The sequence below is a fragment of the Diceros bicornis genome, chromosome 18 (assembly GCF_020826845.1).
Source record: "Diceros bicornis minor isolate mBicDic1 chromosome 18, mDicBic1.mat.cur, whole genome shotgun sequence".
Taxonomy (NCBI): Eukaryota; Metazoa; Chordata; class Mammalia; order Perissodactyla; family Rhinocerotidae; genus Diceros; species Diceros bicornis.
Genome location: NC_080757.1, coordinates 55,496,202 through 55,512,089, shown reverse-complemented (window position 1 = coordinate 55,512,089; position 15,888 = coordinate 55,496,202). Strand labels below are relative to the sequence as shown.

The 15,888-nt window shown below is 58.2% G+C and overlaps 2 protein-coding genes across 3 annotated transcripts; one reads left to right on the top strand and one right to left on the bottom strand.

Annotated features, from left to right (window-relative positions):
• Nucleotides 1-1,460: 1,460 nt before the first annotated feature.
• Nucleotides 1,461-8,697, bottom strand: OTOP2 (otopetrin 2). Its single transcript, XM_058561561.1, has 6 exons — nucleotides 8,381-8,697; nucleotides 7,597-7,733; nucleotides 6,374-6,432; nucleotides 5,773-5,906; nucleotides 3,235-4,109; nucleotides 1,461-1,886 (listed from the first exon to the last, which is right to left on the bottom strand). The coding sequence occupies exons 1-6, from the start codon at nucleotides 8,691-8,693 to the stop codon at nucleotides 1,716-1,718; spliced, it is 1,689 nt and encodes a 562-aa protein (XP_058417544.1). The 5' UTR covers nucleotides 8,694-8,697; the 3' UTR covers nucleotides 1,461-1,715.
• A 1,439-nt stretch (nucleotides 8,698-10,136) lies between these two features.
• On the top strand, nucleotides 10,137-15,888 carry USH1G (USH1 protein network component sans). Of its 2 annotated transcripts, XM_058561563.1 has the most exons (3): nucleotides 10,143-10,414; nucleotides 12,590-13,807; nucleotides 15,153-15,888. In XM_058561563.1, exons 1-3 carry the CDS (start codon nucleotides 10,251-10,253, stop codon nucleotides 15,154-15,156), a joined length of 1,386 nt encoding a protein of 461 aa, XP_058417546.1. In that variant the 5' UTR covers nucleotides 10,143-10,250; the 3' UTR covers nucleotides 15,157-15,888. The 2 variants fall into 2 exon arrangements, with proteins under 2 accessions (XP_058417548.1, XP_058417546.1); XM_058561565.1 differs by lacking the exon at nucleotides 15,153-15,888 and having other exon boundaries at nucleotides 10,137-10,414; nucleotides 12,590-13,811.

Sequence of the window (15,888 nt, the reverse complement as noted above, 5' to 3'; positions counted from 1 at the left end):
TCCTGCTCCGCGGCCCATCGATTTTTCTGTTGACTTTGGGGAGCTCATTAATCTTTCGTTAATTACCCCTCCGGGGGCTCTGGCCCGGACGGTGCAACCAATAGCGAAGACGGGCGGGCGGGGCCGGAGGCGGAGCAGGCTCAGAGCCTCAGGGTTCGGGGACTTGCTGGCGGCCCGCCTCTGGGGTGGGGTGGGGTGGGGTGGGGTGCAATGTCCTTAGGCTCACAGAAAAAGCCTTGCGGGATTCGAGCCACACTTTCCTCTGGCGGCCAAGCAGAAAATGGACATGGCCCCCAGGTCTGGCGTCGCCTCTTCCTGCACCCCACCTAGCACCAGGCTGGGATGCGGCGTCTCAGCAACCTGCTACCCCACGTGGCCCAGCGCCTTCTCTCTCCCTAAGTCAAACGTGAACTTAGTGCGGAAGACACCCCATTCTGACAGGGCAATAGGCCAGTAGGGTGGGAAGTCCCCCTCTGGCCCTCCTCAGCTCCTCCTGCAGCCTCTGACACCCACCCATCTCATTTGGCTGGTAGGGTCCAGGCACCTTTTCTTCTGAAACCTCTGTGCTCCAGATGCTGCTGCTCTCACGCTCTCCTCCCACCCCAGCCGCCACCCCAACGCCCACCCTAGCCTGTGCAGCTTCACCTGACTCTGCTGGCCACCAGTTCCTCTTCTTCTAGCTGTTGGGGCCTCCTTTTCAATCTCGCTGTTCAGTCTTACATTCTAGTCTCTCCCTCTGCTACGTCCACCTCTATACCTTTTGCACAGTTGAAGCCCTAGGGCTTTGGAGGAGAGTCTCAGGGACTCCCAGGGAAAGGGGGTGGTGGGTAAGAGGAGGCCCGGGAGGTGGATATCTGCATCCCCCAACCCCTCTTAGACTAGAACAGCCCTGTTTATATTATAAACTTGAGTTCCTAAAATATTTTATTTGAGGTAAAAAAAAGTTCTGCTGTTTGAGAATTATTATTCTTAGTAGAAGGGCTCTGGCTGTTTCGCTGTGTGACCTTGGGCAAGTCACTTTACCTCCCTGGGCCTCAGTTTCCTTCTTTGTAAAATGGTAGTTGAACTAGGTCACACCTTCCTAACCTTTCGTGCATCATGGAACACACAAATTATGTATTTGTCACTTGAGGATAAAGGGAAGAGGAAGGTGGCAGCCTGGGTACTCTGCCCGGCCCCTCCCAGCCACCCAGGCACTAGTCTATAATTGGTCTGTAACTCAGACTTGGCTCACCCACCAAAAGGCTTGAGCCTGAAAATCTCCAAGGACCCTTCTAGCTCCAACTCCCAAGATCCTCTCCTGTGATCATCTCAGATGGGGCGGCTGAGACAAGAAGTGGGGGACAGGGGGCGAACTGCAGCTTTATTGGTTCCCAGCTCCAGGCAGCAGCACTGGCCAGGCCACAGGGCTGGGATCAGGGGTGGAGCCGGAGCCATGGACACTTCCAGATCTTGCCTGGTCCTAGAAGTGCTGAGGGAGAGGACTTCCTCCCTCGGTCGCCCGAGGCCTCAGGGTCATGTTGGGGTGGATGGGTGTGTCCTGTTGGTGATTTAAAAACTCATCCTGGAAAAATAACTTTTGTGAAAATTTCACTCTGGGGCCAGCGGGGAAAGGGTGGTAATGTGGCGCAGTCACTGCCAGCCTGGGGATCATTCCCGAGCGTCTCTGGGTGTGCACATGAGCTGAGGGCTGCCCCGTGTCTCTGTTGGGGGCTTCAGGACAGCACGTAGACTTCCAGCAGGCTGGAGACAGCATGCATGCGGTAGAAGATGCCGAAAGGCAGGCAGATGTTGACGACGGCTGCCCAGAGGGAGTAGCCGTAGAAGTCCACCTCTACGGTGTTGCTGAAGTGAGGGCGGGCTCCAAAGGCAGGCATGATCCACAGCTGTGGGGGGAGGGGGCGCATCAGCACCTGGCCCAGACTAGCACCTGGGGGACATTCCCATTGGCCTCGCTGGAGAGCGACAGGATGGGGGTTCCAGCTCTCTCGTTTGGTGGACAGCGAGGGCTGCATGTTGCTGAATGGGAACTTACAGCATCTTGGGTGGGGCTTGGCACTCACTAAGGAGCTAGGGAATTGTGCCTAACTGAACTTGCCCACCCCCAGGCTAGGGCTCCCCTGTGATGGTATCTCCCACCCTGTTAGTACGGCCCACTTGTGGGATGGGGGAGGGGAGAAGAGGTTTCAACAGATGACATGAGAATTTGGTACAAATGGTTAAATCGGCAGCTCTCTCCTAGAGAGACATATGCAGGGTGGTGGTTGAATCAGACAAGCCCAGGGCGGGGGGTCAGAATCCAGCCAGAAGCTTACCCCACCCCAGCCCTCTCTGAGCTTCTCTCTCCAGCTCCACTCCCACTCCCTTTCCCCTCCCAGGTCTGGCAGGAGGTTGAACTGGAATCCTGCTTCATCTCTGGCTACGAGCTCAAAAGGTTCCGGTGTGGGGTGTGGGCAAAGAAAAAAGGCTATAGGCTAGCCTCACCCTCCCCACCCCTAATTAACTGCATCCTTGGGCACATCACAGCCCCTCTCTGAGCCTGTTTCTGTCCTATAAAAAGAAGGAGTTGCAGTTGATCCAGGACTCCTGATACCTGAAGCAAAAACAGCCTCCCCAAAGGTGACTCCCAGGCTGTAGGCCGGGCCTGGGCAGAAGGCCAGGTCTATGTTGGATGAAGTCTGTTGCTATACAGAGGAGTTTCTCTTTTAAGGGGCTTTGCTGAATCACGGGGAGGGGGCCGCTGCTGTGGCTGCTCCCCTTCCCTGCCAGCCCACCGCTCTACTCTGCTAACAGACCACTCACACTTACTGGTGAGCTGGTCTCTGCTGCTTCCTGGTGCTGCTCCAATTATTCTAAGAAGCAGGCTGGTCACAAGTTCCCAGGAGCTGTCACACCTCCCACCGGGGGTGAGGGCCCCTGCCCTCCACATCAGCTCTCACAGCTCCCTCTCACCTCCGCCCAGCCCCCATGTCAGCATTCCCTGGGACCCCTCAAGCTCCATCCACTGCCTAGATGCCAGAACGCTGGGATTTCACTCTCTCTGTGTGCCCTGAGATGCTCTTTGCTCGGGGGCTGTACCTGACCCTCTCTGAACTTGCTCCTTTCCTAGAGAGCTGTAAGATTCTCGAGTGGGCTGGGCAAGACAGAGAAAACCAAGTGAATAAACCTGAAAGAGCACCTTTCCTTGGCCTTCTCTTCCTGCCAGCCCACTCCCATCTCCCCCCAGTTACTCACAATGATGTTGCAGAGCAGGAGAAAAAGAGAAATGTCCTTCAGGCACCGGCTTCTCCAGTGGCCCTTGGGGGCCGAGATGATGGCCACTGCTTCTGGAGGGCCTGCTGGGCTGGAGCCAGCCAACCTGGGGGTGGGTGGGCAGGAGGGCAAGGTGTGGAGGGCATCCAGGTTGGCAAAGGTGAGGCCGTGGCAGGGCTCCTTGGGGGGCGTATCATGAGAATCGGCCCCAGGCGGGCCCCGGTGGAGGCTCTCGATGATGAACACATTCTGGAAGATGTGCTGGGCAATCATGAGCAGAGCATAGGCTAAGTTGAGCGCCCCCAGCAGGTCCCTGGGCGAGCCTGCTACCACGGCCACGATGGAGTAGTAGGAGATGGCGTACTGGCCCAGGGCGGCACCCATCAGCAGGGCCACATCCAGGGTGCGCGTGGGGTTCTTATGGTGGTCCATGGCCCGGCGGTCAAAACGGTAGATGATTGAGCCACTCAGGCTGACCAAGGTCATGAGCCCCAGACAGACGATGTTGAAGCTGTAGTACATGACCAGGGCCTGCTGGGTGCGGCCCTCCTCCCCACTCACTTGGACCTCATAGATAATGAAGACGGCCAGCCCTACTATGAAGAGCATCAGGCCCAGGACTGGGCCGGCAATAAAGGTCTCCCGGAAGAGGCCGAGCCGGGATGGGGTGTGGCTGTGGCCATGGGTAGAGGAGGCCAGCAGCCTGCCCACATTCTTCCACATGACATAGAGCATGGTGGAGGCAAAGAGGCTGTACTCGATGTTGAAGGGATACAGGTAGAAGTAGCCCTGCTGGAAGATCTGGCAGACGGCCGTGTCGCAGGAGCAGTCTCCTCCAACGTGGCCGTCCGCACGCTCTGCTGTGGAGAGAGAGGCACAGAGCTGCACTGCCCTCTCGCCTTCTTGGAGGTGCCCCATCTGAAGAACCTCAACCCTAGACTGTGACCTTTGTAAGGGCACGGTCTCTGTCTGCCCTATTCATCACTGTATCCCATTTGCCTACACAGGCCTGGCACATTCATCCATGCCATAAGTTTTTACTGAGCATCTACTGTATGCCAGAGATTGTGGGACACGTGGGTAAACAATAGCCAGTAAAAACAACAATAGCCATAAAAAAAAAATCTGAACCGCAGCACTGCCCACTTCATCTCATTCCATTCCTTCAGGAAAACACTCCCCATCCCTCCTCCCAGTAATGACCTCAGGCTCCTGGAGATAGGTGAGGCTCTGGTCCTGACAGAAGGCAGCCCTCTTGGGAACCCCTGAAAATTCAAGCTTCCTCGCAGCTCTCCCCAGCATCTGACTCAGCCCAGAAAGCGGCTGCTGCTGAGGTCTCAACCATGGCCTCCTGTCACTTCAGTTCACACCACACTGATGGGAATCTTGTCCTGCACCAGAGTGCACTTTGTGGGTTGCCTTGGACCTTGGCAAACATCTCTTTTGATCCACAGACTATCCCAGCTGGTTTTGCAGATGAAGAAACTGAGGTTTTGCAGATGAAGAAACTGAGGCTCAATGAGGTAAAGTGTCTTATAATGGCAGAGCTAACGCAAATGACCTAACTCCCAACCCTGGGGCAGGTACTGCTCCAGCATGCCCCTCTGCACCTCTGTGGCCCCAGCAGGTTAAGTTGTCCGCCTCCCCAGGTTGGTTTCAACCATCCTCAGAGACCTTCTGTGTGTGCAAGGGGACCCTTTATCAGTCCTGCTGGGCTGGGGTCTCCCAGAGGGCTGGGCTCATGCTTTCCGTTCCAGGACTCGCCCATACTGGGGGTGTGTGTGTCTTCAGACCAAGTCCAGATGGACTTAGTCATCTAGTCTGGTCCTAGCTAGTGGGGGGCCCTAGAGAAGTCCAGAAAACTAGGACCAGGGGGACTGTGGACCCCATTCTTCCTCAGTATGGCATATTGGTTAAAAGCAAAGATGGATTCTAGTTCTCCAATTTCAAGCTCTGTAACCTTGGGCAAACTACTCAACCTCTCTCTGCCTTAGTTTTTTCATGTGTAAAATGAGAATATAAATAGTACACATCTCATAGGGAAGTTGTGAGGGTTAAGTAAGATAGAGTGTTTAAGACACTTAGCACAGCGCCTGACACATAGAGCTCAATAAATTGTCACTATTGTCATCATGATTATTATTTCTAGCTTCTGCTTGCCAGGCTTTCCTGTCTGATCCCATGCTTCCACCATCGAGCCACCATGCTGCCTCCCTTCCCCTCTCTCCACCTTGATCATCCTTGCCCTTTCATCCTGGAGCCCAAGTCCCTTCCGGGACGGGGTGTGGGATGGAGACCTGGACAGTGGAACCAAGGCTGCATCCTCAGGATGAGATGACGCCCCCGATACTCTTCCTCCTGGGTCACCTACACCTAAATTTCTTCAGAATCAGAGCCTGGAGCAGGAGGAGGCTTTCCTCTCTTGTGAGGGCACAGGAGACTGACTCTACAAATCCACAGAGCACCCAGCCTGAGGCCCGGGAGTCATGGGGCCAAGATCAATCCCAAGTGAGGACTCACGGTCAGAAGCGAGGTGGGTGTGGCTGGTGTTGCTGGCAGAACTGGTGGAGGAATGGGCCTGGTGCACAGATTCATCCACCACGGCTGCCATCCAGATGGCCAGATTGGTGGCGAGTGTGAACATGAGACCACACCTGTTTGAGGAGGGAGAGCAAAGAGGCCAGTGAGAGTCCGGCTTATCTTGGGTCCCTGGCAAGGTGGAGAATTGGGGAGCTATACTGGAGGACGGTGTTGAGATGCAAGAAAGCAGTCGGGCCCTGTGTGCACAGGGAAGCTGAGTTTGGAAGGAACACTTAGCCTGGCTGGGATGCCATCCTGGATACCAGGTGGTGTCCAGGGGCTCAGGCTGCTGCTGCTCCCTCTCCTAGAGGAAAGGACGTATAGTGCACTACACGAGCCATCCCATCAAAGCACATGCAGGTGTATGTGGGCACACACACACAACACACACACAGCACGGGGTGGTGGAAATCAGGTTGACAAAACAAGGGAGTCTTGGCTGAAACCTCACCCAGAGGGCAAAAAGAGGACCCCCGCCCTCATCTCTCGTGCAGGGTGAGCAGTGGCATCACGGACATGGAGCTGTGGAACAGGCACTCACCGGGTCAGATCCAGGTGGATGTGAATACAGTCTTTAGCGGAGACCCAGAGAAAGTAAGTCTGTGTTGAGAGACAATGGTGAGGTCACTTACTCTGCAGACAGGCGAAACTCCGGAGGGCCCATGTCCATGCCCGGCATTGTGTTCTAACTCAAGACTCCTCATACTAAATTATCAAGGTTATCTGAGCTTTACAAAATGAAATGGCAAGTTTTCTCTCTTTCTATTCTATGGAATAATTCGTATAAAATAGTACTCTGTTTTTTAAAAGTCGGCAAAGTGTCACCTGTAAACTCTCTGGTCTTGGTGCTTTTTGTTTTTTGTGGAGTGGCAGTCAAGAGTTTTGATTGCCTAGTTATTTGTTCCTGGGAGCATGGCCAGCCTCAGGCTTGGTCTTGTCCAAGGTAGAAATAATCTCTGGTGACTCCTCACCTCTCTTTGGCAACATCTTCATCCTCTGCTGCCCTGCAAGGCCTCACTCTCATCTGGCCACCAACAAATCCTTGCTATGATATTTGTTGATGTGGGAATATTTATATTTTCATTTTGTCTGAGTATTCTTCAAACCCATAAAATTTGAGATTAAAACCAAAGTCATAGATGTGTTGAGTTGTGGAAACCTGGCAGCAGGGGTGATATCTCAGGAGAGGGAACTATACATGTGGTCATTCTGGTCATGATACAGGGCTGAGGTCTGTCCCGGTCCTATGTAAGATCAGTCCTGCCTCAGCTCCATCAGAGGATCTTTCAGTGTTATTTATGCAACAGATGGAAAAAAAACATATTTGAACTTGTTTGAAAAATCCCAGGTACTGGATACCCTATGTCCTAAACAAATACATAGGGGCCATGGGTGAGGCCAAACCGGCTGTGCCCACAGCCATGCCTGGGGCTGAGACTAATGCCCTCTAATGCCCTGGCGCCCCGGGAGGGCAGGCCAGGTTCTAGGAGACAGGGCAGACACACAACTCACACCTCCTAGGTGTTAACTACTGGCACTGCTAAGGTTGAAATGAAATCGCAGGGCCCCTAAGTGGGAGCTCTCATTTGGATATTACTATTACCAAGTGCTTCCGGATTTATGGACTCACATGATCGACACTATAGTCCTATCCCCACTTTGTTTGTTTGCTTGGGGTAGAAGAGGAGGGGAGCTCAGGTCTCCTGAGCCCATGCCAGCTGTTGCCACCTTTCCAAAGCACTCAAGGACACTCTTCCCACCCACCTGGATGATGACAAACACAGCCTGGATGAGAGGGTGGAGGATCTTGATGGCCGACTGGCACTCAAAGAAACTAGAGTAGTAGCCGGTCTTGAAGACATCCATGATGAGAGTGCAGATCCCAAACAGCACCAGCCCACCTGGGAATGAGGGTTGCGGGGTGAATCAGAGAGACAGGAGGAGGCCTATAGATCTGAGAATGGATGGCTAGATGGGTGGATGGGGGATGAATGGATGAATGGGGTAGGTGGGAGGATGAGTGGACCCATGGATGGATGGATGGATAGGTGGATGATGGATGAATGGATAGGCGGATGGATGGATAGGTGGATGGGTGAATGGATGGATTGAAAGATGAATTGGTGGATGAAAAGAGGAGTATATGATTCAGTGGGTGGATGAATGGATGTCCTATTGAGCCCCCATCTCTTTGGGGCTGAACAGATAAAGGGAAGGGCCCTAGATGGGCTTTTTCAGCCTGGCTGTCATCTGTTTTCAGCTCTCCATCAAAGGCTCTCTCATACCACCCTTTTTCAGTCTTTAGACAGGGCAAAGAAGTTCCCCTCCATCCCTCTCTTTATCCCTCCTCCAAAACTCTCTCCCTTCCTCTTCTCCAACTGCAGCCCACCTCACCCTCAGCCACATAGTCCTCCGGAGTCGGGTGGGGTGGTAGGCGACTTCTCACCTCTCTACTTTGACTTGCACTTAGCAATTCAATCATCTAAGAGTTCCAGCCTCCAGCTCCCTGCCTGGTTCACCCCACCTCCGCCCCCACCTCCCCGGGCACCTCGGAGCCAGATGGGGCCGGCGTGCGCGTCCCGGTAGGGGACGGCGTCGGGGCAGCGCACGGTGCGGAAGACATAGAAGAGAATCCAGAGCATGGCCAGCAGCATCATGGTGGTGAGCAGCGCGAACACGTCGGTGTCATACACTGCCACCTTGTTGAAGGCACCGCCGCTGATGAGCGTGCAGGCGAGGAGCAGCACGTTCACGGCCAGCAGCACCGACAGCAGGCGGCCGCCCTTCTTCCACACCTCGCGGGGCCCTGCCCGCGGCGCCGGCGGGCTCTCCTCGGGGCCCGTGGCCGGCTCCTCGGACATGGCAGTGGCGACTGGAGGAGGTTGGCGAGGTCACTGTGGAGGAGGAGTGGACAGGACCCCAGGTCAGCCTTCGGGGTCTTCTCCCTAGATTTGGGGACGGGGAGTTCCTAACTCGGAGGGAGGGGGCTGCGGGGGGTGGAGGAAGCGCTGAAAGGGAAGAGAAAAGCCACCATGCGGGTCTTGCCCCCGACGGGAGAATAGGAGAAGCGGCGGCAGCCCCGTCGGACCCCGTCCAAGGTCCCCAATACCCCGACCTGTCCGCCGTCTGGCCCGGGGCACCCACCTGACTAGGCCGGGAGCCCGCGCTGAGCTGGAGGTCAGAGGGCGGCAAGCGTCTCCTCTCTCCCACGCCGGGCTGGACAGGCGCTTTATACCGGGGAGGGCAGGGTGATTTACAGCCGCGGGAGCCCAGCTCCATAAACCTCTCAGTCCCACTCACATGATCCATCTTTTCTCCGAGCTGAATTTAGGGAAGAGCGGGCGGGAGCCAGATAAGGTGAGATTTATATTTACCCGTTAAGAGGCGCCCCCTCCCTCGCCGCCCCGTCACCTAGCGCGGCCAGGCTCGGGCGCGGCCCCGCACTGCGGCACCCAGAGGGCACCCTACCCCAGCGCCCACCACGCCCTGGCTTCCCGCGATCCAATCCGCCCAGAGCCCCGAGAGCTAATGCTCAATAGACACCCCAAGGGCTCGCCGGCGCCCGACGCGCTCTCAGCCCCGGAGCGTCCTATACCTTTGTGCTCCTCTGTTGCTGCCCCAAGATCGGGAACCCTAGTGCCCCTTTCCCCGGCTCTCTCACAGTGACCGAAGTTCCCTCTTTCTCTATCCCTCCCCCCTGTCCTCTGCTCCGCTGGACGCTGCTAAGGTGGGCTTGGGTACGAAGTTCCCAAGCGGCGCGCCGAGTCCGCTCCCGGTCTTCTTGCGCCCCCTGCTGGAGCGCGGCTTGCCCACCCTGCGCGAGCAGGTGGCCGCCAGGACAGCCGCGTCCTACTCGCTGTCTGGCGTTCAGTCCTCATATCCCTCTTAGGCCCACCGTCAGGGGTCCTTGCTGGGGCCTCACTGGTCCTTACGGGTCCTTACTGCCGGTAAGGACTGCCCTCAGACACCCCTCTCCAGCCCTTGGCCCGTTCCCTTGACCAGTGGAGACATCGGGAACCGCAGCGCCGGGGCCCACCCTGGACTGTCTTCAGACTGGCCCTCATGGGGCGGGGCGCTGGGGTGGGCACTTTTGGAGAGAGAGAGAGGCCTCGAGGGGGTCATCTCTGTGCGCTTGGGAACAGGGAGTTTAGGACCCAGGGGCAGCCCGGGGGCGGCTCCCTGGGCAGCAGGAGATTCCCCCCGCCCCCGCCGCCCCCGCCCGCTGGGTGAACAGCTCAGATGTCCTATTAGCGGCGGCTGTGGAGCTCTGCATCGTCTTTCAGCGGCAGCAGGGGCTGGCCGCCCCGGCCCCCGACCGGGCCCCTCCCCAACCCCATGCCTCAGCTCTAACCCCGCCGATCTCCCCCGCGGGGGGCATTTCCCCGAGCCCCCTGCTCTCCCCGTCCAAGTCAGGAGCCATGAATGACCAGTACCACCGGGCGGCCCGGGACGGCTACCTGGAGCTCCTCAAAGAGGCCACCAGGAAGGAGCTGAACGCCCCCGACGAGGATGGCATGACCCCGACACTCTGGGCTGCCTACCACGGCAACCTGGAGTCGCTGCGCCTCATCGTGAGCCGTGGGTGAGTACCCCCCCCCATTGCCCCCACCAAGCCCAGCAGGGGAGAGGGAAGAGAGTCTCTGGGTGGCTCCAGGCCCCGACCCCCACGGCATCTCCCTCCAACCCACCAGCCGCCCTCTTCCCTACAGACAGACCCTAAGATGGGACCTTGGAGCTTGGCAGTCGTGGGAGGGGCACACAAGCTGAGGCGGTGACACTGGTGACCTGGATGTGGGGCTGGGAGAGGAGGGACTGGGATTTGGGGATCCATGATTGCCGGTGGGCTGCAGAGTGAGGGGAAGGTGGGAGAGGTCTCCACGGTGAGGGGCACCTGGAAGCAAGAGTGAGGAGCAGAGTGAGGATCTGCAGCCAGAGTGGGGCTAGGAAAGGAGAGGCTCTTCACTGCCCAGCCAGCAGCCTGGGGGTCAAAGTGCTCTCCCAGCCAGCACCCACCCCTCCCCACAGGCTGCCTCTCACACAGCTCTCTCCCCGCTCATTCCTGGGATTGATGGGTATGTCCACAGTACCAAATGTCACTGGGTTCAGCCATCCCATTAACTCCCTCTGTGCCTCTCCCCTACTGCAGGCTCCCACACCCTCCCTTTGGAGTTGTCTGGGGGGAGGAGTGGGTAGAGTCCAGGTGTCAGGGCCAGGGAAGGGGTTTGGAGGTAGCAGTTGAGGAATGCAGGGTCCAGGGCCGCTAAAATGGGCTTCCCGGGGCTGAATGACACTGTGCACAACTCCCCCAGCCCCAGCAGTTTTATGAAGAGAAATCTGGTTGAACTGGACACCAGGGTGGCCTGGACAGGGAAAAGGAGGGGAAGAGATGTCCCAGGAGGGTTAATATGAACATCTCAGGCCCTGGGAAATCATGGTGGAGGGGAAGGGGCCCAGCTGGCCCTGGTGCCAGGCGCTGGCCTGTGGCCGGAGCATGTGGTGGGTGGGGACCCCCCTTGCCCTCCCTCCAGCAGCAGGTGGGAGCAGCCCCTAAGACCAGGCAGGTGAGCCATGTTCCAAGAGGCCAAGACGGGCCCCTACCCATGCCAAGAGGGCACATAGTGATCGTGCCATTCTGTGCCCCTTCAGAGAGATTCATCGGAGGAGGGGAAGAGGATGCCCCCTTGGACCACCAAATCCCCCACCTCCTACAGAGGGCAAGGGTTGGTGTTTGATGGGGTGTGGGTCAGATGCTGAGTAGCTCCCTCCTACGTTGTCCTGCTGGATTTAGCGACCAGTAGAGGAAGAGAAAAGGGGGTTGTGGGGGGAGCTGTTGAGACAAGGGGGTGATTCTTCCTCCAGCCCTGCGGGGTGGCCTCATGGCCTCATTAGCGCTGGGCAGAGGCACTGAGCTAGGCCCCTGAGGGAGGGGAGAGCTTGGAGGAGCCAGCAGAGCATGCTCAAGGGGGGCACAGTCTGCTGGGGAGGGTGTTGGAGGGGCTGGGTGGGTCCACTGGACAGGCCCAAGCATGCCTGCCTCACAGGGCTCCCAAAGATGGGGCAGCCCCAGGAGGGGAAGGTGGCTGGGCCCAGGTTTCAGACTTCCCTCCTCCTCTCCACCAGTCCTGGCTGCCACCACACTCCCCTCCTCGCCCAGGCCAAGACCCGACACCTGCTCTCACACACGGCCTTGCCAGGCCTGGCCCTGCTCCCTGCAGACATGGCAGTGCCCACTGACACGCAGGCACATACCCTCACACACACTCACCCAGGGCTCAGGTCCAGCATACACCACCCTCTCATCCTCTTTTACAGTCACTCCTGCACACGTAGCCACACTCACCACCACGCCTGCCTAGAGACCCAGACTCGGCCCTAGCCCACCACCTCTCTGGGCCAGCTCCCCGCTGGGCTCCATGAATAATTCACTCCTTTCTCTCTGGGCATCAAATATTTATCCCCTGACATTCCCAGCCCTCAGTTCTCTTGGGGAAGGCCCCGCCCTTGCCCCGCCTTCTCTGTCGCCCCACCCCCTGCGTGCCCGGGGCCATTTTTCCCCAGGGCTCACTCTAGGTCCGTCTCGTGGCTCAGGGCTGCGTGTGTCCCGGGGTCAGAGGAGGGGTCTCAGGCCCTCGGCTCCCTCTGGTGTGCCTGTGGGAAGCTCAACCAGGCTGGGAGCTCCCCACCCCTGCTGCCACTGCCAACTGCCTGCCCGAGCTTGCGAAGGCTCATCACCTCTCCCCGCGTGTCCTCCCTGCAGGGGTGACCCGGACAGGTGTGACATCTGGGGCAACACTCCCCTGCACCTGGCAGCTTCCAATGGCCACCTGCACTGCCTCTCCTTCCTGGTGTCCTTCGGGGCCAACATCTGGTGCCTGGACAACGACTACCACACGCCGCTGGACATGGCCGCCATGAAGGGCCACATGGAGTGCGTGCGCTACCTGGACTCCATCGCGGCCAAGCAGAGCAGCCTCAACCCCAAGCTGGTGGGCAAGCTGAAGGACAAGGCCTTCCGCGAGGCGGAGCGGCGCATCCGCGAGTGCGCCAAGATGCAGCGCAAACACCACGAGCGCATGGAGCGGCGCTACCGGCGCGAGCTGGCCGAGCGGTCGGACACGCTCAGCTTCTCCAGCCTCACGTCCAGCTCCCTGAGCCGCCGGCTGCAGCATCTGGCGCTGGGCAGCCAGCTGCCCTACTCGCAGGCCACGCTGCACGGCACGGCCAGGGGCAAAACCAAGATCCAGCGGAAGCTGGAGCGGCGCAAGCAGGGCGGCGAGGGCACCTTCAAGATCTCCGAGGACGGTCGCAAGAGCGTGCGCTCGCTCTCGGGGCTGCAGCTGGGCAGCGACGTGATGTTCGTGCGCCAGGGCACCTACGCCAACCCCAAGGAGTGGGGCCGCTCCCCGCTCCGGGACATGTTCCTGTCCGACGAGGACAGCGTCTCCCGTGCCACACTGGCGGTCGAACCTGCCCACTCGGAGGTCAGCACCGACTCAGGCCACGACTCCCTGTTTACACGCCCCGGCCTGGGCACCATGGTGTTCCGCAGGAACTACTTGAGCAGCGGGCTGCACGGGCTGGGCCGCGAGGACGCGGCGGTGGACGGCGCGGGCACGCCGCGGGGTCGGCTGCAGAGCTCCCCCAGCCTGGACGACGACAGCCTGGGCAGTGCCAACAGCCTGCAGGACCGCAGCTGCGGGGAGGAGCTGCCCTGGGACGAGCTGGACTTGGGCCTGGATGAGGACCTGGAGCCCGAGACAAGCCCGCTGGAGACCTTCCTGGCCTCCCTGCACATGGAGGACTTCGCCGCTCTCCTGCGGCAGGAGAAGATCGACCTCGAGGCGCTGATGCTGTGCTCCGACCTCGACCTCCGCAGCATCAGCGTCCCTCTGGGGCCCCGCAAGAAGATCATGGGGGCCGTGCGGAGGCGGAGACAGGCGCTGGAGCGGCCGCCCGCCCTGGAGGACACAGAGTTGTGAGTCCCCAGAGCCTGGGGGGGGATGGGAAGATAGGGGTTGGAAGGCCCTGGGGCAGGGGCAAGGGGGTGGGGGGTGGGGTGGGGATCTGCCTTTTCAGGAGTGGGAGGGGGGATCATACCGTATTTCATAAAATCTAAGTCGCCATCAATTACCAGAGGCCCCACTTATTTTATTTACCCCCAGGTGGGAAAAAGAAGCTGCCAGTTTACATTGCTAATGTAAAATGCTACTCGATTTTGGCGATATCAAAATGTGGAAAAATAGGTGTTTTAGTGTGGGTGAGATACAGTCATAGCAGTAATCACAGCCAGGATGTTTTGAGCCCTCCCAGCTCTCGGGTACCAGAGATGCCCTTGCTCGTGTCCTCTCATTTAATCCTCCCCAATTTTCATGTGCAGGGGCTGTATCGTCCCCATTTTACAGGTGAGCAAGTGGAGGTTCTGAGGTTAGAGTAGCTCACCCAAGGTCCTGCTGCTCTGTGCAGAGCTGGGCTGGATCCCTGGTCTGAGTGCCTCTAGAGCCTGGGGACAAGGTGACTTCCATGGTATGGGGGGTGTGGCAGCCAGCTGTCTCCCCAGTTGCCCAAGCCCTCAAGGCAGATATTTTAGCTGCTGGTCTCTGAACCCTGTAACCAGGAACATGAGCAAATACTCTCAACAGGGCCTATAGTGGCCTTGGAGGGCAGAGTTGTCACTTTTTGTCTTTCTTTTTGTGAGGAAGATCAGCCCTGAGCTAACATCCGTGCCAGTCTTCCTCTTTTTGCTGAGGAAGATTGGCCCTGGGCTAACATCCAGTGCCAATCCTCCTCTTTTTTGCTGAGGAAGACTGGCCCTGGGCTAACATATGTGCCCATCTTCTTTCACTTTACGTGAGACGCCGCCACAGCATGGCCTGACAAGCGGTGCATTGGTGCACGCCCGGGATCCAAACCCGGGCTGCCAGCAGCAGACTGCGTGCACGTAACCGCTATGCCACTGGGCTGGCCCCCAGAGTTGTCACTTTTAAGAACGCATTGTGGGAAGCTCAAGGCTCTTGCCACACTGGCTGTGCTGTTGGCCCATCCTTGCCCTGACCCTCCCTCAGGGCATCCCACAAGCCCAGCAAATGCTGCCGCCCCCTTTTGGTATTGATGGCCTTTACCCTGCATGGCCAGGCAGGGGTGGGTGTGGGGAGGCAGTCTGGATAAGAGTTTGGGGGATGGGGAGGGCACCCCTAGGCCAGTATCCCCATCACTGACCATCACCCTACCTAGAGAAGGTCAGTTGTCAAAACGGGCCTGGTTTAAAATAATGTCTTGAAGGCCTTTTTATCTGAGGTCTGTTTTTGTCTTTTTCTCCGCAGATAACCAGGGGTTCCTCTCCCCGGACCAAAATGAATTGCAAGTTGCCACAACCCACAGTGGGGCCATGAGGTCCTCACAGTCGCCAGCTCTGCAGCCCTCCAGCCCCTCCCCAGGAGCAAGGACCACATGGGTTGTCTCCCTTGAAAGCCTGTCCACACCCTGCAGCAGAAGATGTGGCCTGGAGGCACCCTGCAGGACAAGAGAGTGTCCTGGAACATCAATTCTGAGGGGTCTTGAAGCCCCTGAGCCACTCCCATCTCAGTGGCCCTAAAGGACATGTGCATTCACGGAAGGCCAGCCCCAGAGGAAGGGCAGGGCCCTGGGGCCTTGGGGACTAGACGATGTGCCCATTAGAGCTGATGAGAGTGTGTATGTGGCACACATACACCGGCACAGCCTGTCCCGGGGGCCATTGTCTCTTCCCACCCCTCCTCTGAGGATCCTGTTGTGTGCTCAGACTGGAGACTTGCTCATTTCCTACATTTTTGTGAAGGGAAGAGTTTGGGCTGCTTCCCCTCTGCCCATACACCTCAGAGGGGAGGTTCGCCACTAGACTCTTCTGCCAAATGCCCTGACTTTAGTCCCCACCCCTGCCCTGAGCACGGCCAGCCCCCTTTTCCTTCTCCCACTGGCCATGCCTGGGAGTTGGAGTGCCAGGCTGTGCTGGGGTGGGGGTGATTGGTGCCCTTCTGGGCTCACCTTGGGGGCGGGACCCAGCCTGAATCTGCCCTCCTC